This window comes from Rissa tridactyla, chromosome 5 (assembly GCF_028500815.1).
Source record: "Rissa tridactyla isolate bRisTri1 chromosome 5, bRisTri1.patW.cur.20221130, whole genome shotgun sequence".
Lineage (NCBI taxonomy): Eukaryota > Metazoa > Chordata > Aves > Charadriiformes > Laridae > Rissa > Rissa tridactyla.
Window position 1 is genome coordinate 63,842,077 of NC_071470.1, and position 25,463 is coordinate 63,867,539.

General features: G+C 37.3%; 2 protein-coding genes across 4 annotated transcripts in view; both read right to left on the reverse strand.

Annotated features, from left to right (window-relative positions):
• Positions 1–58: 58 nt before the first annotated feature.
• On the reverse strand, positions 59–20,728 carry BBS7 (Bardet-Biedl syndrome 7). The gene is made up of 19 exons (XM_054202848.1): positions 20,629–20,728; positions 20,342–20,407; positions 19,596–19,658; positions 18,556–18,731; positions 17,743–17,929; positions 16,916–16,988; positions 15,863–15,979; positions 14,297–14,427; positions 13,451–13,535; positions 11,640–11,742; positions 10,875–11,067; positions 9,282–9,356; positions 8,143–8,208; positions 5,894–6,033; positions 4,742–4,906; positions 3,481–3,590; positions 3,268–3,371; positions 1,656–1,779; positions 59–632 (listed from the first exon to the last, which is right to left on the reverse strand). The coding sequence occupies exons 1-19, from the start codon at positions 20,662–20,664 to the stop codon at positions 496–498; spliced, it is 2,151 nt and encodes a 716-aa protein (XP_054058823.1). The 5' UTR covers positions 20,665–20,728; the 3' UTR covers positions 59–495.
• Positions 20,729–21,696: 968 nt separating this feature from the next.
• The window catches only part of TRPC3 (transient receptor potential cation channel subfamily C member 3), a 39,893-nt gene continuing 36,126 nt past the window's right edge, over positions 21,697–25,463 (reverse strand). For 2 of the 3 annotated variants that reach the window (XM_054202846.1, XM_054202845.1), the window contains 3 exons: positions 24,971–25,054; positions 23,837–23,912; positions 21,697–21,843 (listed from right to left, as the gene is read on the reverse strand). In XM_054202846.1, the coding sequence (XP_054058821.1) occupies positions 21,701–21,843; positions 23,837–23,912; positions 24,971–25,054 (303 nt within the window). In that variant the 3' untranslated portion in view covers positions 21,697–21,700. Of the gene's footprint in view, positions 21,844–22,261; positions 22,298–23,836; positions 23,913–24,970; positions 25,055–25,463 lie in introns of all 3 variants that reach the window. The other variant, XM_054202847.1, reaches the window with a different exon arrangement.

The following is a 25,463-nucleotide window of genomic DNA, read 5'->3' on the forward strand; positions in this document are numbered from 1 at the left end:
TTCCCGAATTTCCGAATTTCAGGTGGAATTGGGAAATGAAGCACGCTGACACACGAGGAGCACTGAGCAGGTTTAATGGAATCTACTCCCCAACCAAGAATGAACGCGTAGCTTTAAAAGCAGCTGTCCTTAGCCTAAAATCCACAACCCTTTAGCACACAAATTTCTTCTAAATCTGGTTTCTCTGTACCAGTTTCTTCGTACATTCTTACAAGGGGAGAACAGACCACCACGTGTGGTCTTTAACAGCACTGAAAACATTTTTGCAAAAAGGGTGTTTGGTATTTACATCCAATTGTTTTCTTATCGATGAAGAACACTGTTGACATAGAAACACTGCGCACATTTAACAAACACAACAGTTTATCTGAAATAAAGCTGATTAATGTATTCAGTATGATAATAAATATGAGTAAAACCTAAGAGACGACAGTACAACAAAAGAATGAAAGTGTTTTTCTTAAAAAAAAAAAAAATTACTCTGCTTTTCCCTTCTCAGGCTGCAGCCTCAAAAAAAGCAATTAGTCCATCTTGATCACAGCCATCCAGAATCTCCAGAAGAAGAGGGACTTTAGTTTTCACATTGGTGCCTTTGAATTTAAATTTATCTATGAAGAGATCCGTGATCATACCTGCAAAGGTAAAGCCCCAGGAATTATTGTTTGCCTTGTTTTCATTATGAAGCATCTCTACTTTTAACTCATTCCTATATACCAACTATTCCAGGTGATTCGAGATTGAGACAAGACTCTTTTTAAACTTCACATTTTAAACAATTATCTCCTTTTAAACAAACACCAAATGCTGTTAGAAGCACCGGATTCCAGCTTCATTCCAAAGTGTGTGTTTCTGCCTTACAATTACCCACATCTGGAGTAATTACCACTAAAGAGAGAAAATCACCACAGGACGGGCAAGGAGGGCTCTGCTTACACTGCAGATCCATCGCCTTAGTAAACCTGGTGCCCAACAGAGATTCCCTGAGCTGGAGCCGTGTGGGAAACACCACAGGAGGCTACAGAATTTCCTTCACTAAATTAGATCTTCTACGAGTCCCCCTTCCCACCCCATGCGCATTTTTCTGTTTTTCTGATGTTTTGCAAAACTTAACTGCTGAGAATTTAATCATTTATTTAACTTTTATACGTTCTTAAACACCATCCTGAATTTAAATACGATCCTTAATCGTGTCCATAAAGACAAGGATCATCCGAATATAAAAAGCTGTCTATTAAACAAAAGGTATAGAAGTCACTTGCAAATAATCCTGGTATCTTCATTCTCAGTGATGGCTTGTGATGCCAAATCAATTTTAGAAGTTCTCAGGTGAACAATTCTTGATAAACTCTGGAGAGTTACTTAAAGTTTGTAGCAGCATACAAACCATTTTCAGGATGTGCTCGGTTTTACTGCCTCACCTTTAACTTCAGATTTTTGTGATCAAAACCACTGTGTAAATAGGCAGCCTTGGCTGTACAGCCAGACAGACATATGTATTTACATACCTATTGTTGTCCTGAAGCTACCCAAGCGTACCCACTTATCAAATTATTTAAATTCTGCTAATACCGACTTCATATCTATTTCAGTCACGTCCAGCATGCTTTCTGGACATTAAGCTGCATTTCAATAAAAAGCTGAATTGACCAACAAACCATAAAGTCTCTCGAGATGTGCAGGTTGTCTCTTGTATTCCTCAAGCAGCTGATCTGCCTCTTCCAAAATGCTGCGGTATTTTGGTAGCAGGAAGTCCACATTTCCTTCATGAACTTGTAATTCCTCAAAGACATTTTAAATCATAAGAATTAACAGCAGTTAAGTATCGCAAAGGCATGAAAGTAAGAAGAAATTAAGCTTGGGTCTGTCAGGAGGAAATACTTCAGAGACAAGACAATCCCCTGCTAAAGTAGCAAGAGGTATTTTCAAAGTGCTTCATTTTCTAGCCTTCTAACGAAATGCCAGATATTACTTGTCACTTCAGAGACGAGATTCTCAAAATCCTGTGTATTCCAGCTCTGAGCACTGCCAGAAGAGGATCACGCCACAGCCCAGCCCCTATGGAATCAAGCCTAACAAAGGCTCAAAGCCTTCACCATGTCCTCATTTTTAGAATAAAATAATTCCTAAAAAGCATAGCACATGCTAAAGTCTGAAGGTAAAAGCAAACTTTGAAAGTATCAAGTTGTGACAGCAAAAAGTTTTAAAGACCTCTTCTAAAATGCCCCAGACTACCAATAAACCAATTTAAGATGGTTGATAGTATAGATCATTTTATCCCCCACAGAAAGACTGTTCTTTTCAAGATAAAAGGTAATTATGCTATGCATTGTGAGTCTGCTGGAATAACAGCTTTCATCAGTCACCAGATTATTTTACTGCCTATGAATAAGTTATTATCCAAAAAATGAGTGACAAAAAAATAAAATATGTTAAAAGAGGTTTGTCAAAGAAGATTTGCTGTCTAAAAAAAAAAAAGCGTAAAACAAGCAATGTCATTATTATTGCGCAAAAATAACATGCATTAACAATAAATTCTCTATTATTCTTTGCCTCCCTGGTTTGCCAAATCAAGACCAAGTCAAATACTTTTAGTGATAATAAAGATACACACTGTGCTCATTGGTACTCAGTTTTTCTACTAACTGCAGAGTTCTGTGACTAGTATTTGATTCCCCCAAAGGACAAGAGAGAATCGGTTGTCCATTTTCACCTCTTCCCCCCCTCAAAAAAAAAACAAACCAAAAGAGACAATGGCAGGTTTTTGACAGTAAAATCCTGGTTGTTGGAAAAAGTCCAAGAACTGAGATAAGCTGCCTAACTGGTACCTCCCAAAGACTAACCATTGAGGAGGGCATTAAGTAGAAGATTAAAAAGCAGATGATTCAGAAATTATGACACACTGGGATGAAGCAAGGAAGTCACATCTGGCCTGGATGATCACCCCCAGATCTAAAAAACTTTTAAAGGCTAGTGGAAAGGGACATAGAAGGAACTGGGAAATTACAGTGGGCAAAAAGAGGAGGTTAGATGATAAAGCCGGCTGCCTTCTACTGTCTGCTTTAAACATCCTCACCATCAGTCAGTAATCCTACATGTTATTCACTAGTTATATAGTACAAAATGGGAATTTAGATTATTAAAATACATGTCCTGGGAACAGGAATGGAACAGACACCAGTGTGACACACATCTGACTTGAGCTGTACAGGCTGGTCTCTGACAACATAATCCCCCTAAAAATCCTTCCACGGGAGTTCAGATACTCACTCTCAAAGCATCTATTAAGTGAACCTTCTTGGCCAACAGCTGCTGGTACTCTAATTTAGGGTGGATAAGCTTTAACGTGTGTCTCACAGATTCTTCATTTATGTCTAGTAGGGAGTAAAAATAAAACCCAACAAGCAAATTATTATTACATATTCCATTTATAAGAATATAAAATTAAGTCAAGGACAAAAAAAATAGAGAAGAAAGTTTTACCATATGATATGTTGAGATTAATCTTCCTTTTAGTAGCCTCTTTGGAAAGCACATCTTTTAGGATGGATATTGTAGAAATGTTGTCAGACTTAAAACACCCCTCACCTTTTCTATGAAGGAAGAAAAACTTGAACAAACTTCAACACACACACATGCATTAGATTTGTCTAATTTTGTACATTTAGAAAGCCTGTAAATTAATGGCCAAATCAAAGAAAGCAACTTCTATAAAGGTCCTAACGATTCTCCATGTATCATGTGGCTGTATACACACTTAAACTGTTCCCTCCTTCCCTATTCCCAGTGTAATCTTGTCAGGGAACAGTTTGTTCCAGTACATCAAAGTAGTATACACAAATCTTAGGTACACACAAAGCACTTCTCTTTATTGTATGGCACTAAGGTTATACAAGTAAGATCTCTGACTGGATTCATTCCTCCTAAGTTTTATCATTGCAATACTTGACGCCAAAGAGCAAGCTTCAACACCAGAAGCGAGAAAAAACTCTCTCCCCTTTTCTCCCCAAAATACACCAGCCCAACAACTTTCTGCATTACAAATAGACAACACACATCGTAGGCTGCAAGCAGGTTGGAATCTTTGTAATTACAGCAATTAATTTTTTCCCCACTTTACAGTTCTATATTCAGGTAGACGTACATAATTTGTTGAAGGAAGATATAACTAATTAATTTGAGAACAGAGTATTAAACACAGAAATAATATTTGCTTAATATAAGTTGCAGAAAAAGAAGGTTTTCATTAATTAATCATTATAATGATTAATTATTAATAATCATTAATTAATGCTTATTCACATCTTTTTTTGCATGAGTATTAAATGCCTTTTAAGTTATTTCTGGCCCTCAATAGAAAAAAAAAAGGAAGTTAGAAAACAATAGGCATTACAAAATAATTTCAGTACATTAGTAACTAGGTTCTTTGAATTTTAAAAGCAAGCCACCATCCTAAAAATATATCAAGGCTTTCCTCCCTGGCAATTTTGGTTTTTGGACCAACTTTGAGAAAACCCCTATTCAAGTCACAGATTGCATCATTACTGGATAGTGCTCACCCTGGTAATGTCTGAAAATCCTTTTTAAGAAAGATTCCTGTTCTCTTTAATGGGAGTTTTGATGGGGCTGGGGGTGGAGAGCTGAACAGTAGTGTGTGCGTGAAACCACACTTGGAGACTGGTCAAGAATGAAAAAGACAAAAGCCCCAGCATAGTCACATTGCACTTTAGTAACTGTATTTTACCTGTAAGTACTTTCAAGCTGTGTACCCAGGAAGGTGTTCTGAAAATAAAAGGTGATACTCTCTCCAGCGGGAGTCTTTTCAGGCACTTCAGGTAAGCAAAACACAACCCAGGAGTGAACTTCAGCAAAACTGAACTGGCCTTTGAGCGTCAGTGTATTCATGGGTCTACGACATTATGAAATTTAAAAAAAAAAAAAAAAAAAGAAAGAAAAAAAATAAAAGAGTTAACAGTTACGAAGGAGGGGCACTGTCAGTCCACTGGTTATCCATATGAAAAAACGTTTAGTTCCACGTGGTGATTTCCTTTTAATCAACACCCTGTAAAAAGTGAGCTATCTGGCTAAGTAGTTATGTATTACAGATTAAAGCTACTTTTCTGTATTTCAAGACAAAAAGCTATGTGTACATTCAAGCTTTATCTCACAGCAGGCATGTCAGAACTGGATAAGAAACTAGTTGGAAGTTTTTGACATATCCCGTTACAAGTTGTTAAACCTGAAACTTATGACAAAGGTAAATAACTGACAACACAGCAAATATGACCAAGAGCCTCAACAGTCTCCCATGCTGTAAACCACAGACAGAGCATAATGGCAGCTCATTTGCACATTAAGTAAAAGCATTTGGTATCATTCCTTCAGTCTTTCAGTTTTGTTTTGAAGCCAGCAATGCAAGATGTTAATTGAGGGCGGGGAAAAATCAAGTAGAAATTGCATAAAATAGTAGGTTCCTAACAGAGGGATAAGGGACAAAAGAAGTCTTGGCTCCATTTTGAAGCCAAATTAGCTATGGGAAAGAATTACATTAAAAGGGTGGAGGGGACAATGAGGCTGAAACTGAGAAGGCTGCGGTTACTGACAGAGGGGAGTTTCCTTTCTACCACACCCTCAACTCTACTAACACATGGGGCTGCACTATAACCCAGGTTATTATGAAAAATAATCTGAAAACAAGGATAAAGAATGGCAAGCAAAGCAGGAGCCCATTAAATCCACATTTTCTGCCAGAAAACCCATAAAATGGAACTAAAGGCTCAAAATTGCAGGTTAGTGGTTAGAAACGACATGCTTAAGTTTATAGAGTAAACATTGTTTCAGCCAGATTGCGTCAGTTTTTCAAGAGAAAAAAGCATTGATTTTTCTTTGCAAATACCTGTCATGGTCAATAGAATGAGTTCTCTGATGAAGCGAAAGGGGTTTAATTTGATATTGATGAACTTGGCAGGTTTTTGGTTGAATTCTTGGAGTTACATATGCTTGAAGTGTCCCATACTGTCCTTCAATCGATCGAACCTGCAGAAATAAAAGCAGAACCCACAAAAAGAACAAAAGGGGAAAGATTAATTTACCATGATTTGGAAAACTGATGGGTATTTGAAATGTGTTAAAGAAAGACTGTAGTACTCAAGAATATTTAAAGTACTGTATTTAATTGAGAAGTGCCACTATAAATAGGGCAGATCACAAATGTTTTAAAACTAGATGAAGTAGTGTCCCATGAAGTGCTGCTATGTTAGATGAATGAAATATTAAAAAAAATACAACCTGCTAACTTACATTCTGATCAGTTAAAATTAAAAGTCTATAACTTGCTTCTAGTTCTTCAGTGGCCCCATTTATGTTTTAAGAATAGATCAAGGAATTTAGAAGAGTAAACAGAATTTCAAAATACGCATTCACTTCTTCATAGCCACCAAAGTTCATCCTGAGCTATTTTTGGAGAAGTAAGAGGCCAGATTGAAGTTCGAGTCTCAGAACGCCTAAGAAGCAGGATGTACAAACACATTCAAGATACAGTGTGTGCTCTCCACACCTCTGAGGACACAGCAATGCATCAATCACTTCTCTGCTGAGACCAGCTACACAGACTGCACTAAGTCTGCCACTCACGCAGAACTGACAAGAAAGAGGAGTGTCCCACCTATAGCACCAACACAGCTGTGAAAGTAGGCAGAGGAGCTACTGAAACAACTTTATACAAACAAAAGAGCAGACTGCAGTTCGAGTATAGGTTTGCTTTACAACCTTGATTATGTCCCCTATTTTATAGGGTCTCAGAACTCAAAAAGTGTTTTGCAAGAAGACATCCACTCCAATGTTTTTAATAAAAATAAGTTAGTAAAGAGTTGTCTTTGGAAATTAAATTTCCAAGATTTAGAAGTTGTATCGTCTACACGTGCACAAACGAAATACAGAAAGAGAATGGACTCCACATGGCAGGCAGAAACCACTGGAGATCCTGAATGTATTGCAGGAAGGTGGCAGTAGAACTTGCGCAGATCGAATCCATCACATCAGGATCCAAATGCAAGAGTGACAGTACAGTGTTTTTGATGACACACTGCACTATGATGTAGTTTATAAATGCTTTTAGAGAGAGCGAAAAAACCACCATCCTCTTTTTGTGTATCATGAATGCATTTGACTAATTTTTCTTCTGTCATTTGCTCTTTAGCTAGTATTTTCAATAGTAAAGGTGGCCAGGGTCTTATCCCTAAATTGAACTAAGAGAACTGAGACATCAGGAGATAAAGTGACCTGCTCAGAATCAATAAGCAAACTAACAGCATTTCTTAAGAAGGGAACCTTGGAAATAAGAGTCTTAGTTCAGCACACTACGTCTATTATTGCAACCTCACCAAAAAGCAGATAACCACCCTCAACTTCCCCACATTTGATGCACTTTAAACCAGCTTAGATTTCTAATGATAATCTATCGACTGAGAATTTTACATAAATAAACACATACCACATCAGGATCCTGCAGTGTTAGGTGACTACATAAAGAGAAAACCTAGAGCCTGTGTGCATCTTGAGGATTTTCCTAGTCATGATGTCCTGCATTATTTCCCCTGGTTGCAGCCACAAAACATGTGAATTTGATGTATCACTAAAAATAAACCCCAAAACATCCATATGCCTTTAGTATAATAAGCATGGGATGACCAGATTTGCTTCCTCTCAAAAATACAAATCCAGTCTGTATTCCCTGGTCGCTTCCCAGTGTAACTTCCTTCAACATTTCCGTGTACAAACAGTGCCAGAGCTTTCTTTCCCACATCTCTCTCCACTTTACATCCCACACGCTGTCTCCAGATTCACGTATTTCCACAATCTGTGGTTTCCCCACTGCTTTCATTTTAGGGACACTAAAGAGGGACCCCAGGCTCTCCTCTGAAGTAATACAGTAATACATTCTTAGAAGCTTTTAGAAACCCTACAGACAAATATAAAGGAATACAAGCCCTGGATTAGAAGGTTCTCAGGAAACAACCTGCTGTAGAAACTGGACTGATCATTTGCTCAGGCTGAGCCGTCAGTCAAGGTAGAGATCTCTCCATTCCTAAGCAGACACCTATATAAACATTAATTAATTATGAAGAATATACTAGAGCATTTTACCTTAAGTTCAAGTCTTGTAGTATTTGCTTGGCATCGGTAAGTTGCAAGAAGGAAGTTGCTATTTGGCTGTAAACAGGAAAAAGAAAACCACAGAAAAGTAAGACAAAACAGGACTGTGGACTCACAAAAGTTCTACTCATCTGTTTTAACTGTAGACATGTACTGTAAAGCTTTTGCTATTTATGTACAGCTATTTTACAGAAGTTAAATACAAAAAGGTAATCTTTTGTTCCCTTGAGTATTCCAATTAATTTTAATGATGGTAGAATTTAAAAAATTTCTCCGTATAAGAAGAAATCAACTGAAGCGTCTTACACTCTTTAATACCACCATAAAAATCATATAGATATCTTTTTTTTCCATCTGAAAAATGCATCTATCAGCCTGCCCCACTCATCTGCAACATTAGTCCAACATCCAAAAATGGAAACAAGATCAGTAAGAAAACACAGCAACAAAAAAACCTACATTAATCATCATGAATGACAAGAAACTTAAGTTTATTTCCGAAAGCTCCAGGGTAGATGAATGATGTGCAACTTCAGTTCTTAAAACTAAAATACTTAGAGGACTCTTACAAGGAAAAAGACTTCACAGAAGATTTTCATAATGCTAAGGTAGTTTTTGGATTTTCCTTCTGGCCCTAATCATCTTTAGTAATTCTTTAATTATTTAAGTGTATAATTATTATATAAAAAAAAGCACTAAAAAATATGCCTCCCCACAGCAGAATTTTCATGTTCTAAAGTGATTTTTAAGAGACAATAAGTAAGAAAAAGAATGTTCTTCACCTAAATTACTTGGAAGTAAATACATGCAATACTGGCAAATCCAGAGAAGAGAGCAATACCGAATGTGTCCTTCACTTTCCTGATCAGGCAGGAAAAAAAGCACGAGAGCTGTTGGCTTCTGGATCCTTTTGCACATGTTTAGCTTTGCCTTATGTCAGAACTTGCCTCTAACTCCTAGTTCTGCAGTATCTCTAACAAAGCTGAGCTCTCCAAAATTAACAAATCAGTAGCTTAACTCGACATACTCAAAATTACGAACATATACATCCAAACTTGATTTTTAATATACAATATTAAGAGCTTTCATCATGTGATCTCTATAAATATAATCTCTTTTGTTTCACTTACCTCAGAATCACAGCTGCTAAAACTAACAACAGCAGAATTTTTATCCACATCCAGCAAGTCTATCGGGACATCACTCTGCAGAACACACAAGGGAGGAAAAATAAAGAGCTTAAGTTCCTGAGTAGCTTCTAATGCATTTATCCTCTAACTGTCATCGATTATTTTAATAAAGGAGAGGCAATGATTGCTTCATCCAAGAGGTAAAAGCCTAACAGATACACAGTTTACAACTTAATCTCAAAGTAACATGATGTTTCTCTTATGGAGTCCTGAACTCTTGTGTGGCTGGCTTACAACAACTTCCATACAAGATGTGTAACTATCTTTCAGAGATGAAAGTATATGCACATCTTTCAGACATGAAAGTATACCTCCTTCAAATTCATGACGTATATTCATGATTGAAGTGTTTCCCTATTTTAATAGGGGGATTACAATATTCATTCAAGAAACCAAGGATCATATTACATAATTAATGATCCTCTTACTTACAGTAATGCTTCTGAAACAGACCGCTTATCTACATGTATTTTCACTGGAATTAAGTCTAACACTGTTTAAAAATGAGATTAAAGCGTATGAGAATTGTTAATTACTTGATTTGGTACTGCTTCATAACTTCACCGAAGTGTCAGAAACATTGATAACTATGCAACATATTTCCTAAAAAAATATTTTAAAAACAGTTTTATTGTCTTCTCACAACAGAGAAATAGAGGATGCTGCTTTATGTTTCTTTAAAGAAAAAGCCGTAAGTTCTAAACTCTACATTAAGTTCAAGGCTTGATTAAACAATTTCATTACTCCTCACTTAGCTTTGGGAACAGCAGATACTATAATGCTGCAAATTAGCTGTACGTTAGCATTGCTCTAACAACATCCTTAATAAAAATAAGATTTATATTAGGAAGTGAAAAATAAAATCCTACAGTAGTTCTCTCACATTTGTTACAGCAAATTCACCTCACAAATTCCTCCTTGTCAAATTTTTGTCCCCATGCACATCCCAAAAGAAGGTAATTCAGTACCACTACTCTCTCTGACTACCAAATAAAACATTAATTTCAGCTGATGCAGTAGGAGGAATAACTAATTAAGGCTGTTCTACATGGCAAGAGTATCTATCACCAATTGCACACAAATCAGATGCTGGTCCACATTCAAAGTGCACAGGTGGCCCACACCATCCTAAAATTAATTTTCCACTACAAAGGGTACTTAACTGGCAAGTGAGAATCTGCACTTCATTTAAGATTTGGCAAGTTAATTGCTGTTTAAATAAGGAGGGACATGCAAAAACAAGCACAAAAGTTACATAGAAACCTGCTAATACAGCAGGCATTTTGATCTATTTTGGTAGTTAGTGTAATGTTGCTCTGTTCAATAAAGATTTAGGTTGTATTTGTTCCCTAACAAGCATTTACAACTTATTTCAACGTTGCAAGGCTATACACTTCAATTCCCTCTTATAACAATTCAGACATTTAAAACCCCATATACTTAAGATACTATAACTCAACTTTTTAAACTAGAAAGTCCCTGAATGTTTTATTTACACATCAAGAAGGCCAACAAGAACAAAGCGACACTCACCTGCACCAGGACATTATCTATAGCTGTCTGCACCTCCAAGATGAGGCTGTAGCTAGCATCATCCTTATTTAATGTAAACTTATCATTCACACTAAACACAGGTACTGATGAGACAGCAGTACTGGATTGAGAAGACTGCTGGTATTTTTCACGTTCCTGAAGTACTTTCATCTGTAAGTGTTCCAATTCATTCCTAGAAAAAGGAAACCACATATAATGTCTTAAAAAAACAACTATAAAAGCTACCCTAGAAATAAAGTAGATTAAGCTTGCAAGGCAACAATGTTTATCCTCTGTCCACAATTTTCCAACCAGAAGTGACTGGTGACTCCCCTCTCCACATACAAACTAAAGATAAAACATAAACTATTTCACATGAAAATGGAGATTCTACTGTACCTTGCCAAAAGTGATTTCTATGAGTCACAGGAAAGGACAACTTTTTTCCTTCAAGAGTACAACACATTTTGAATTATATGCTAGTGACCATTTTTATCCCATCATTTAGAAGCTATAAGCAGCATGGAAGAAGGGAATCTTATCTTGCTGATACTGAGGAAAATGGCATTAAGACATCATCATGTGAAGGCAAGATAGAAAGAGGCTGTGAAATGAGTCTGCTACTCATTTCTACTTTAAAAAGGGTTAAATCTACTTCTAGATACATTAACAATACAGAAAATCCAGTGAGATAGGAAGGAAAGATGACATTTCAGCTTTTAACGTTTCAATTATTTCATTTAAATTTCTTTCTAGTGCAATTACCTTAAGGATGAAATCTTGCTCTGCATTTCTTGACTTAATTTTAGTTCTTCACCTGATCCACCTTCTCTATGGACAGGTTCTGTAGTCAGTCCTGTCAGCCAGCCTAAACCAATATATGAAGTTTATATTCCTCATAAGCTATAAAGAAAAGTCTACACTCAGCTTTTGTATGTTCCAGATGCTGGGTAGAGAGAATAGAGACTATAATTTAATCCTTTCTTTGGAGGATTAATCTAGACCCTGAGCATGATTTTTTTATGGGTGTCATTCTTATCTTACAGATTGGAAAACATTACTTATTCTTTTTCATGAAGTACTTCATGCAATAAATCCCTCTGCAGCAGGTTTTAACGGAGCCCTTACATTTTTTCCCACCTCTGTTTCTCTGGCAAAACCTTGAATAATTGGCAGCACTATAGTTGGAAAAAAACCAAACCAAACCAAACCTGTGCAGTGTGTTTATAGCAGGCTGTATGTTGCACAGTGTGCTTTGAGATTGAATGCTGCCAGTCAAAGGGAAAAAAAATAAAAATCACCTTTTTGTTTACATAACTACATTTACTTATAAAAGCAAATACTAGTTGATTATATCCTGACACCTTAGGTATGATATGAAGACTTGAATGGGTGTTTATAGCTCTAGTTACCTCATCTAATGCATGCAAACAGCAAGATAGCATTATTATAAAATGCACCATAAAAGCCGACATGTCCACAATCTTTCACATTCCTTAGCTATCTACTTCAAGTACCAAGAAAGCCCAATAATGGAGCATGAACTTTAAAAAAAAAATCCACAGAAGTCCTGTGCTGCCAAGCTTCAAATGTAACTTTTACTGTTCTAAGAATGACTTTTCCTGATCTGCCAAAATCTGCCAAACTCAGTCTACTGCACATCCTACCACAGTTTACCTTTGAAAAGCCACAGGTGAACATGGGCTTTCGTTTTTTTCTTTCTCCTATGATTCACAGATCTTTATAACATTCCCACATGCACTAAAAGAAGCCACAAAGGACTTTGGTATGACAGGCTGCAACAATACTGTGGCCAAAACAACTCATACGAGGTAAGATATAAGAGACATTTAATCATGCAAAGACTATTTAAAAGAGGTACTTGAACACCATTACTTCTGAATAACTCATTAAGAATTGTATCTTGCCAAAATACATGATTTTGAATACGAGAGGTTTTGGTAGGCTAATTTTTTAGCACTGAAAATAGCTGAACATAGAGAATTAGTAATATTTTAGCTCTTAGCAGTTAACACATGCAGCAGGTTTATGACAGCCTCTGTGACAGTCAGGCCAATAGCTCCAATCCTACAGAGGGACTGCTGAGACGTCTCACACAGGGAAGCTTCATTTTCTACTAAAAGCAAAATCAACCCCATTTAAAGCCCTACGAAGCTGAAAAGGAAGGAAATTATGTAAAATGACAGGAAAAAAATATATGCATGTCTATCAATATTTTTAATACAAAAAAACCCCATGAATAATTATTTTGGGCATAACATATTAATTATTTCATCACAGTTAGGCAGCAGTCTACACCAGAGAAAAACTAGCCACTGTGTTACACAGCAGAACACATTATAAATATCTTAAAATATAAAAATGTAGCTTAAGCGTAAGAAACATTTTTGAGGTGTAAATATTAAATTAGGAGAGATCTTTTCAACAAAACATTATCTTGGTTCCAATCACCACAAAAATTTTAAGAAATGTGAGCTGCACTAACAACACAGCCTGCTTCATTTTTATCACATCACCACAGACGACATTTATTGAGTAGATCACATGATGCTTACCTGAATATGTGGATGCTAAAATTTCATCGTATCCATCTTTTCCTACACAGCCACCCTGGATTGATGCGATGCTCTCTGATAAAGCCTTCAAATAAATACATTCAAGCAGAGGAAAATGTCACTGCACTCATTTTAGAAGTTTGGGGGTTTTTGTGGGGGTTTTAAAGGTTGTGCTCCTCCTTCCATCTGCATCACAAAATACCTACATAACATGCACAATATCTAGACCTACAAAACAGTAAGCCAGCTGATGACTATCACAGCTAAATTGAGGTGTTTTAACAAATGCATTCCAATTCTACTCTGCATAATAAAGACATTAAAAAGCAGTTTAAAGCAAAACACTGATGGACAATATTTTTCCAGCAGGAATTAGCAATCTGACTGAAGCCTGAAATAAGTCACTATGGCTCAAATCTACTATTTTAAACAATTCATAACCAAGGTAATTATGCTCAGTAAAGTCCTGACAGCTTACATTTATTATTTTACATGTAAAACACAGACTACACACGGCATGGGGTTGTTTTTTTCACTGAGAGAGAAGTGCTATATTACATTTCACCCAGGAGAGACTTCAGCAGTCAATAGAGCCAGAGCTTTAACACACCCTCTACAGTATTTTCATTTTTGCTCAAATCAGGACTATTTCACTTTCTGTTTCTTAAATACTAAGATATTGCTTTGAAGTTCATATTGTCAACATTACAGAGCTCAAATTAGAAACAAACCCCACATTTTAGTAGTAATGACCTTGTATATACTTTAAGTTTTGAAACACAGATTCCTTTTTTTTTTTAATTAATTTTTTTTCAGCAAAGAGGAGTATGATGAATGTGGGCTTACATGATCATATCGAAGGCCGGGATCATCTGCGCTCTCAAAGTTATAGATTTCTAGCATTCCATCATCTCGTCCAACGAGTAATTCTTTAACTCCATCTCCCACAATGTCAAAACTATCAATACATAAGATACCTAATGAAAAAGAAAACAAAACCGTTTACACCATCATTATTCATTTATGACACGATACACAGGCGACATTAAATTACATAGAAAGAGATTCTTGATGGGCTTTTAAGGTTTTATCAACGCTGCTTCCGCATGAGTCCACTAGGGGGCTGAAGTCTCTCATCTGTGCCTGAAGTTCAAGCTTGTACAGTGGGTTTTACAGCAACCAACTCCGAATCAAAACCACAACAGTTCCCTTGGTGGAAAGCACTGCACAGAGACCCTCTCTGATGTTCAAATTGTTTACTTTTGAGGGGTTTAACGCTCCTTCATCAAACATTCCCCCAGATGAACTATTTGTCTATCTACACTACTGTAACTTTGCCAGTGAAGAAGCACGCAGTCTTTGTTTCCTATAGTTGACTTAAAGCTATTGGAAAATGGACTACTATGAATTCTGGCTAAGGTGACAGAAGGAGGGTTCTGACTTGTGCCAGACCTGAACTAGGTACTGCCACTTGACACCTCAGTGGACAAACCCACTATTAGCACAGGTGGAACCAGCCTATGACAACTAATCATGTTTGGACAGGAAAGAAAGTTAAGGTCTGGAAGAAGGAAAAGGCAGTGAGAGAGTTTGTACAAGAATTAATCTGAAAACCGAGATGGAATTTAACTTTTATGACTCCTTCGTATTTCATATGAAGAGTAAGGACATACTTGGAAGCATTTTAAGAAAATAATTTAGCAATAGCTTTTATGAGATAATTAAATTTTTATATATATATTTTTTTTCCTATTCCTGGTCTTCTCCCTTTACAAAGGAGTATGGGCTAATTGCAGCATCTATTAGAACATAGAATAATATATAGAATAATAGCTAAAACAGGCAAAGTGTCACACTATGCTCTGATCAGTTAAATCTCATTGTGGAGCTTTAATAAAAGCCTTATTCCGTCTTCAAACAAAACCCCGTGTAATGGCTTTTTTTAAAAAAAAGGAAGAAAAAAAGAGTCTTGCAGGGAAGATACTAACCTTTCCTGTGAAGAAACTTTAAGACCACAGAACATCTGAAAAATCTGGCAGGTATATTTGCACTTAGAAACAGTCACCGAAGGGATAAAAGTCTTAAGTAATCATATATGAATCAATACCGTTTTATAAATGCCACTTCAAAGACAACTTTTTAATGCCTTTTTTTTATTTAAATACTTTTTAAAAAAGTATTTCCAGTACTAAAGTGCTGGAAATAATATGAACAGAACACTCAAAGCAAGACAAACTGATAAGAATTATTTATAAGAAAATCAGGAGAGTGAAAGAGAGCTTACTCGTATTAATATCGCATACTGACATAATGCCTCCAAAGTATCTACGAATAAGATTTCCTGATTATTATACTCATAATAAAGCCTCAGATATACTGGAAAGCTAAAGAGTGAGAGACTGAGACACATACCTCCTCTCTTTTTTTCATTTCCAATTTCCCATTTAGGTATAGGCTTGGAACCAGTAATCTGGATAAGACCCAATTTACCATCAGAAGTTCCATACACAATTTCTTCTCCAGAATCACCTAAGCACATAAACTCAATTTAGAATCAAGAAAATCAAGTGCTCCAATCTAAAAAAATTGAAAGTATTGTGTAATGACATTCTGCAGCCCAAGGGAAAAAGAAAATACTAACCTCAGTGTTGTGTGACAGAACTGTCAGGCTTTAAAAACAAAAACAAATACAGGAAAACTGCACCTGTTCTGATAATTCCTTCATGGCTAACAGTCTTCTGTGTATGACCGCCCCCCCTGTGCTGGAGTTCTGCCTACAAACCATTCATAATCCAACACCTGAAATTTCACAAAGATAGGCTATTAAATTGCCTTTACAGAAGGGAAACAGATTCATTCAGAACACGCATCCAATAGTGAATGTTCTGCCGAGACTTAAGCAGACTCTTCCAGAAGAGCTCTGAGTGTCGTTGTCACACAGTCTAACTGAAACTAAATTAAGCACCAGATTAACACACTAAGGCAATTTCTATTAGGTTAGAACAGATTAGCAAGAAGGATGATCAAACTATTTTAAGCTTGATCCTTCCACAGTTTTAGTTTATGTGCGCTCTACTCAATATTCTCATCCATCCATGGACGGATGCAACTAATGTTTCTAATTATGTAAATCCACGTGCAAGAGAAACCCAAACCCAGAACTTTGAAAAGGCCCCCAAAAGTCCAGTTCTTATTTACACAATGAGACCAGCTTATACCTCACTGCTCTCCTAAGAGGCTTTGAATTAAATGCAATATAATTTACAATTGTCTAAAACAGTCATATGTGTGTGCATATATTTATTTGTGTGTAAGAAATGACTTCACATAGTCAGTTTTCTGCTGCATTTTTAACATCAGCTTAAAAATCAAGGCAAAATGTAATTAACAAATACAAACAATAAAATCTTAAAAGTATAGTATAATAACGTTATTTAGTTAAGTGTATGTTCAAAATCTTGTTACCCCCATTTCCATTGTTTAGAGCAAGAACAGTAGGTGGTCCAGGAAGTTCGACTTCATACAGTAAATCAGATCCCTAAAGACAAAGAGAACTATCAGGAGGTTTTTTTAAAAAAAAAAAAAAAAAAAAAAAAAAAAAAAAAAAAAAAAAACAACAAACCAACCCCCCCAAAAAAACAGCAAAAAAACCCCACCAAACAAAACTATACCAACGAAACTAAAAAAAAAAAAAAAACCACTACAAAACACCAACCATAAAACAAAACCCCACAAGCATAAGCATAAGGACAAAATTATTATTACAGTAATGGACATGCTTCGCTTATGCAAGCTCTCAATACCTACTGGAGAACCATTTCTAAGCCAAAACAGAGTGAAGTTTACATAAATAAAACACAGGACTCTTGAAATACGTTATATGCAAATTAATGGCAAATAAATTTGTTAAACCATTTAACATTACTGAGACTTGTTGCAACAGCACTTTGTGAGAGCATGAATTTCCAAACTGATAAAGACTCACACATTTAAATTCCCTTATGTGAGCATTTTTTGTTAGAATGGACCAATTTGTTATCTACTTCCACCTATGAATTCCAAAGCCTATTTATAGTGGGTTTATTAATCCTCATTTAGCAAGTTTACAATGATGATTTTTCTTCTAAAAAAAAAAAATAATGTACCAGCATTATAGACAGTAACACTGCCCAGTAAGATACAGTATGCTTATCCTTTTGGTATTTCAGCCACACTGATATGCTGATTCCCTTAAGAATTAGTCCAATCCCATGGCATCAACACATAAAACATAAACAAACAAGCATTTTAACCTGTAAAACTCTGAGGACTCTATCCTGACATGCAAGTACCGGTGTAATGCAATTCACTTTATCTACAGGAAGGCAGAGAACATCATTGATTTTGTCTCCCGATAGGTAGTAGTGCTGGTCTTTGCAGTCACAATAATGGTTATAGATATAGCTCGCACAAAGAAAGAGATCTGCTCCTGAAATATGCCTGAGAAAAAGAAAACACTGCCTGTAGCGTTTTCCCAGTACAGTTGCAGTGATAGTCTTTTAGCCCAACTAGACACATGCACTGCCGCTGGCAGATTCAAGACATTAGTGGGCCCCGTAAGCTGGTCCAGCTATTAAAAAATGTTTCTTATAAGTACTAAAATTGCATGATTTCTACAGCTCTCAAGTTTCCTATTTGTCTGCAGTAAATCCTAAGAATATCTTTATAGACAATTCATTAACATCATTTCATGATATTAATTCTTCTTAAGCCAGCTAATACATGGCAGCATCTTACACCACGATCCAAAAAGAAAAATAAAAAATTTGTTCCTGTTCTGCTACTGGAAGGGTATATGGTCACGATACACTATGGCAATAACCCTGGCTCTGCTCACCTGCATTTGCACGGATGCAAATGCCTCCAGACCCCTCCCAAGACCCCCTACACTTTCTAAACTTCACTGTGATTTTCTAAGTTCCTTCCTACGTGTCATGGCACAAGCTAATGCTGGACTGGCACTCTGTGTTACACACAAGCACACAACACAGTAAAAAAATTATTTCATAAAATTACAAACTAACAATCTGCTACGGCTATGAAAAAATGCAAAATATCATACATACATAGCTTTAATGCTTTCAGTGAGGTTAGTTTCAAATGAAAGAAACTGCTTCCCTCTTTTTGTGAAACCTCTAACTTCTGATCCTGTAGCCACAAAAATTTTCTCTTGTGGTGTATTAAGAGCTCCTCCCAACTCCAGTCTTGAAATTTTTTGGCCTGGCAGTGTCTTGAACACTGGCTGTAAACAGAAAAGCAATTTTCATCATCACAATATCGTATTTATGCTAATATTTTAACATAAGGATAATAAATTTGCTTTACAATTTCTGGCAAGACTAAGGATACTATAGATTATATGCAGACAAATATAATCTATACATTTCAGAAACACAAAACAATCAAGCGTTTTAAAAGTCAAAAAATATATATGTTAAATATGATAAATTAAGACTTTACTATTTCATTGTTATTCATCCATAGGAAAATTTCAGCACTGCTGGTAGCTCTAAGTTTTTTGTTTGTTTGTGTTTTTTTTTTTTTAAACAACATACACACACACATTCCCTCGCTCTCTCTTACATGTTGCATTCTTATTTGAAAAGACTATGTAGATTTCTTTGGATTGCTATAGAGTCCTTATAAGCTGGCTACAAAATTCCTTAAGGAAAAAAAAACCATAATATGAAATGATAAATTTTTATTAAGCTGGGCATAAGTCTAGGCTCATAAAAAGCAATCAGTTTGTCAAAATCCCCTAAGGTGACTGACTTAGTGAATCACTGCAGGTTTTTGTCCAGTCACAGTAACTGAGTACACATACAGGCTTAAGCCCAACTGAACTGCAGAGGAAAAGGTGTTAAACTGACTTTTTTTCTGATGATACACACTAGTGTCTGACTCTACAACCGTGGAGGATCATGTTCTTGCCCCCAGCATGCCCTCATCAGCATGCCCTCATCATAGCTATGTATCAGTCCACAGCTCTACCTTGACACCTTCTCCACAGGTATTTTATTTCCCATGTCAATAAAAACAGGCTTTCAAAGTTCATTAGGAAGAATATTTAAAAAATACAGTTTTAAAATGGAACATTTCCACTTACCACAGCTTCCCCTTTTTTTATGCCAAAACATGTAATGACCCCATCCTGATCTCCAACCACCACCTTCAAAAGTATAACACATCATTATCTTTTATTACACGCATAAATATTTTTTTAAGTAATGCTTTTCCTATGTTGCTCATATTTTCCTCTATTTAAATATTTTAAGTTCTACAGTACTTAATTTACATAGTGTATGTAGAAAAGCTAGATAAACTGCTATAGATAGGATACTAAAGCCTAAGAACAGTAATTTAAGTGATACCATTTACAGTCCTTTTTCTGCTTCTACTTGTAAATGCCAGCAACAATCAGGTGGAACACTCCAGAAATGCATATTTGGGAATAGTTGTATTTTCATTTCGAGAATTTATTATTAAAATAAGTGTTATTTCTATTGCATTTTCCTAATTAAGTTTCCTTAGTTTAAAGCTGCATTAAAGAAAACTGAAAAGGAAATGTTTCCTCTTAAGTGTTAGCAAAACAGAAATAGAGAAACATGCAAGAACTTCCTTGCGGTTTTCAGCAATGCCTGAAGTTTTGACAATTCCTTACTGGTCCTGGAAGTTTTCCAAATACAGACTTTTTTTTTCCCCCCTCCCTATTTTTTCACAAGTTTCCCAAAACGTTCCAGTAGTTTTTTTCCAAAGCTTTTTTTCCTGTGAGGCACTACTCAAAGAGCCTCAAGAGCCGGTTGACAACGGGAGGAGGGCCGGGACCCTGCCGGAGGTGCCCACAGCCGCTACCTTCTGCGTGGCCTTTTTCCCCGAGGCGGGAAGCAGCCTCATCGTCTTCTGAGCCGTCACTCCCACCTGTCGGAAGACACCGTGGTTAACCGGGCCCGCTAGCCCGCCAGTGTGCCCAGGGAGGGGTGTCCCGGCCCGCCTGAGGCGGCGCTGGGGGTAGGCCTGCTCGGCCCCGGCCCCACCGGGAGGCGCTTCTCAGCCCCGGCCCCCGCCGCCCAGAGCACCGGGACCCTCCTTTGGGCTTCTCGCTCCGCTGGCCCCCGGTCCCCCCGTAGGCCCGCTCCCACCTGCAGGTAGTCGACGCGGGCCAGGCTGAGCTCCATGGCGCCGGGGCAGCGGATCCCGCCCGGGCCCCGCCGCTCCCGTTACCGTGGCAACCGACATGGCCGCCAGCCGCCTTCCCATTGGCTAAGGCTGAGGCGAGGGGGCGGGCCCGCAGCGAGGGGCGCGCCGCCATTGGCCACAGGCGGGGAAGGTGGAGCCTGGTGCCTAAGCAGCGGGACTAGAGGGAGGGCGGGTACAGTTGGAATATTTAATTTTATTTTATTAACAACGAAGCATCAGAGGCGTCATTTAGAACGGTGTAACAAAATACCAGCCCTGCAGGGAGGCTGAGTGTTAAAAAACCCCCACATTTCTACCACATAAAGAGTAGCTCTGGACCAAGGTCACAGCTGTTGTTTTTTTTTAAAAAAGGTATAATACGCAGAATTAAGAAAGAGGAGTTGTAGGTACGTGTATATACATAGGTGTTAAATAGTGCTACTACAAGTACACTCACACTTACCTGATTTTCATTAATTCCTTGTAACCATACCATGAGTTCTCAGTTTAAGATTAAGACGCATCACTAGCATTGCTAATAAAGAACAAAGATTTCAAGTAATCCTCCACCAACCTCTACTTCATTTATTGTATTGTGAAAAATCCTACTCCTACCCAGCCACTGCAAGGAACAGAGTACTACGCTGTATCTGTTATTTTAATTTCTTCTTGCAAATTTAGTGCAAAGAATTCTCAATATGTATTCAGAAACCTGTTAAAATATCAGCAATTGATACCATTATACCTTTTTAATGCATAAATGCACAAAAAAAACCCCAAAAAGAACAAAAACAAACAAAAAACCCAATCAAAAACAAATAAAAAGGAGAGTTCTTGCTTTTAGACAATTTAAATGAAGAGAGCAATCTTTCTGTGGCGAGTTAATAAAATTTCCTAAGACTAAATTCCAGAGAAGCTGTACATAAAGTTATTCAGTGCTAAAAATCTACAATACATTTTTCAAGTATAAGATACTGAAATATTATTGCCAATAAATAGTTGTGCTGTAGTCAAAGCCATGGTTCCTCTGTTGAATCATTCACATCTCAACATATTAGGATTTAGTTTCTCACTGAGTTTGTGTATTAAAATCGCTAACTCTTCTGTTGCTTGAGACTTATCCTCCAAAAGTTCATAGCGAAGACTGGAGATGTCCTGTTTGATTTCCTTTAATTCGCCTGTATTAATCATTGAAAGAAAAACATGTTAGCAAAGATCAGGATTCATTCAATCCTGTTAAGTCACATCAGTGAGTATCTCAGATTATTATCTTAAAATGTTGACAAGAGCAGGTACAGAGGTGGGGCAGAAAGCTTTACTCTCAATAAAATTGAGTGTTTCTCCACCCCTAAATAGCACCAAATGTATTTTCATAGTCCACCAGACTCTAATGTTGTGCTCCACACGTATACAGAACATCAAAGATTCAAAAAGCGATTTACATAGGTTAATAAATTAATCACGGCAACACTGCTGAACAGCTGGTAATTATTAGTATCCCCTTTTTAGAGAGAAAAGGCAGAGAGATTTTTTTCTGAAGTGCTGTGCCAAGATCACACACAGGAAAAGTGTGGCAGAGCTGGCAGTAAAACTCACAGCTTCTGAGTCTCTCTCCTCTTCCTTACCATTATCCTTTGAATTAGAAAAAGTCAACCAATTTAAAATTACGTTAGAATTTGACACAAATACAAAAAGCGCATTTAAATGAAAGCGATTGTCAAGGCCAGGCTCATAACGAGCAACAGCATTTTTTCCATTATAGGATATTCAGTTCAAGAGCAGAAGCTTTTTAAAATATTCAAATACTATTCTCCCAGCAAGTGTGAGGTATGCAAAGTCGTACACAGTAGCCACCGCAGGAAATTATTTGTCATCCGTGATATAAAGGCTACAAAAGAATACCTGAATTCTCTACTGATGCAGAACAGGGAAAAATCCCTAGACTTCGGTTTAAAATAGCTGCAGTATATAAGAATGCACAAGTTTTCTATTTAGAATACAGCAAACTTCAAAAATTGTATCTTCAAAGGCTGGATCTATGTTTCAGGTACCAATGAGAGGGGCGTTGACCCAAAGAGCTCTACACCTTTGCTACACAGATGAAGACTGAGTTTCAGGGATTAGCTGACGTGCTCTAAGTGGACTTAGCGAAAATTGGTGATAAAGCAAGAACCATGATGTCCATGAACTACGATTCTCCTGCTTGTTATGCTTATCTAAAGACATATATGCCAATACCACCCAGGCATCAGGGAACTGGAAAGACTTGTATGCCCCTGGCACTGTCGGTGAGAGAACAGCCTTTTCATCCATCTCTAGGCAGATGATTTCCATCACGGAGCAGGAACAGGAGGAGAGCAATGGGGATTCAGAAGAGGGGCACAAGGGGCACACTGAGAGGAAGATACTTTGTGGAGTTTCTCTGCTTTTGTCACTCACAAGCTCAGCTCTGTACAGCCACATAGGATGGGGAAGAGTTGGGATAACAGTAAATGCACAATATTGCCTTTTGAAGGCACAGAGTGGGATTTAATTCCTATCTTCTTTTCCGCTCCCTGCTTCTCGCAGGGAGTTACACATAAGCAGAAAGTAACTAACAAGAAAAATAAAAGCTGTGCTGCCATTGCTGAGATAGCGGCCCGTTCGGCCCCTTCACATCATATATCCAGCATAACGCCTGGTGCTTCCATGCCAGTAAAAACTGTTCTGATCCCAAGCTGTTGATCCCTGCACACCAGCTGGAGAGCACAAGGCTGCCAGCAGAGTGGCTTGGGTAAGCATTCCCAGTGCGCCAAAACCAACTAGCCCAGACTTATGCTAAACACATATGTTTTTCTGGTGGTGATTACACAGATTTCTTACTGGCTGAACTGCAATGGTTATAACCTCCAGCCTATAGGAACAAAACCATTGCTGGGGTGTTACATTTCCAAGAGCAGAGCCGGCTCTGGAAGGGACATCGGTCTATTGCTTGGTAATCTTTTACATTGTACTTGTCCATTTTTGTTGTCACAGGCATACTTCCATTACTATCTAGCTGAGTTCAGTGCATTTGAAGCAGAAATAAACCCTCTTTTTACCTGAAACCTCCATGCACCACTGTAATATGGATGCCTAATATAATGTGACAAAAATTATCTCTGAATATTGCAAATGCAGTCTCTTTCTTACCTTCATTTACTTCATCATTTTCTTTGTCCACTTGTGCTTTCAGAACATAACGTTTTATCAGTCTTTTCATTATTTGCTGCCAGATTAAAACAGTTACATAATTAGGTAAGCATATATAATTAAACACTATTCACTTTTCCTTCTTAACTATCTCCCTCACATCCATATAAGGAAAAGAATGAACAGCCCTACATCAAGCAGTTGCCTCGGATAGGCTCTTTTGGTGGCATGCTGCGATTCTTCATTGCAATAAAGCACCTTTTTCATCCAATTAGCTCATATTTACAGGGCACCACAACTTTTTGTAGGGAACAGGACAACAGGAAAAATACATCTAAACACACCTAATTTAGGCTTTAAGTAGCTTCAGAATGGGTCTACTCTGTTAAACTCAGTTCACATATGAAAGGATGTGTAATAGTATGAGATAAATACTTTTTAAAAAGAAAGAAAAGTTGAGATTTTACAGTATGACAGTGCAATGTCAGCGGTAAAGAAAGGATTCATTAAGATTATATCTGTATTTTTATACCATAACTGCCAGGGTTCCTTGTATGTACTAATATACTTGTACATATCTAATCTAATGTAGCTTGTCTTAAAAGAATTTGCATAGGTGGATTACATACCTTCAACGTTTTCACTAGGGGAACAAAAGCTCCTATTTACTCTTTTCTTTCCGAACTGGAAAGCAGACAGGAAGGTAATATCTGACAGATTCCTCCTATCAGGGAGAAGCATTCCCATCTGTAGGAATGCTGAACATCACATCTCAGATCATGAGAAGAAAGGAAGGGAAAGTAATGCTAACCTAGTCAGCTCAATGCTTTCACATCCCTTCCCCAGAAATCAGTTTCAGATGTTTGCTTCTCACACTTTCCAAACTGGGACATCAAAGGAAAAAAAAAATAAATAAAAAAAAAAAATCTAAGTTTTGTATGGGCTAGTTTTTTAAATGCTTCAAATAATGGGGCTTGAACAATAACTGTCTTTTTTCCAGTAGCATCCTGGAGTTTGATTTCTACAGGAGGTTTTCTTTATCTGATGAAGGCAAAATGTACTTGAAACACAAAATTCTGCTAGTACCTTCACACAGTTCTATTACTTAAAACAGTGGCCACTGTAGGTACTTACCTGATAGCGTGTTGGCTGATTGAGAATGCTGTTAAAACTGTGCGATTCAAAAACTCTGGAGTTCGACTGAGTGAAAAGGTTTAACTAGGAAGAAACAAGACAAAATTAAAATATATTATAGAATTTGCAGTTAGAATTCAGCTCCATTTTTTTTTCTTGGAGACGCCTCCATACTCACTATATCAGAATATTCTTTCCAAAAAAACTGAGATTGCCTTGACTTATTTGTTGGTCTGGGTTTTTTTTTTTTAAACACTTACAGTTTTAGCCATCCTGTTCACAGCACAACTTCAAAGCAAATGTGCTTGCACAGCTGAGGAAATAATGAATGACGACTTGGAAGCAGGGATGAGTGGCTAGAGCAAGGAGAGACTCTCTAAACTGGCTTTAACAAAGAGCTGTTGTGGATCTGCACTCTTAAGCAAACGTTTAACTACAAATACATGCCCCAAACCATTTCTGCTTAGTTTGAAGTGTTCTTCCAAAGCACCAT

Excerpts from the sequence above, each read along its gene's own strand:
- BBS7 (XM_054202848.1), bottom strand. The coding sequence starts at position 20,664 with ATGGAGCTCAGCCTGGCCCGCGTCGACTACCTGCAG. Across the intron at positions 20,408-20,628 it reads CCCGCGTCGACTACCTGCAG|GTGGGAGTGACGGCTCAGAA; the intron begins GTGGGAGCGGGC and ends GTCTTCCGACAG. Across the intron at positions 3,591-4,741 it reads CAGCTTGAAAGTACTTACAG|AAAAGGTGAGGGGTGTTTTA; the intron begins GTAAAATACAGT and ends CTTCCTTCATAG.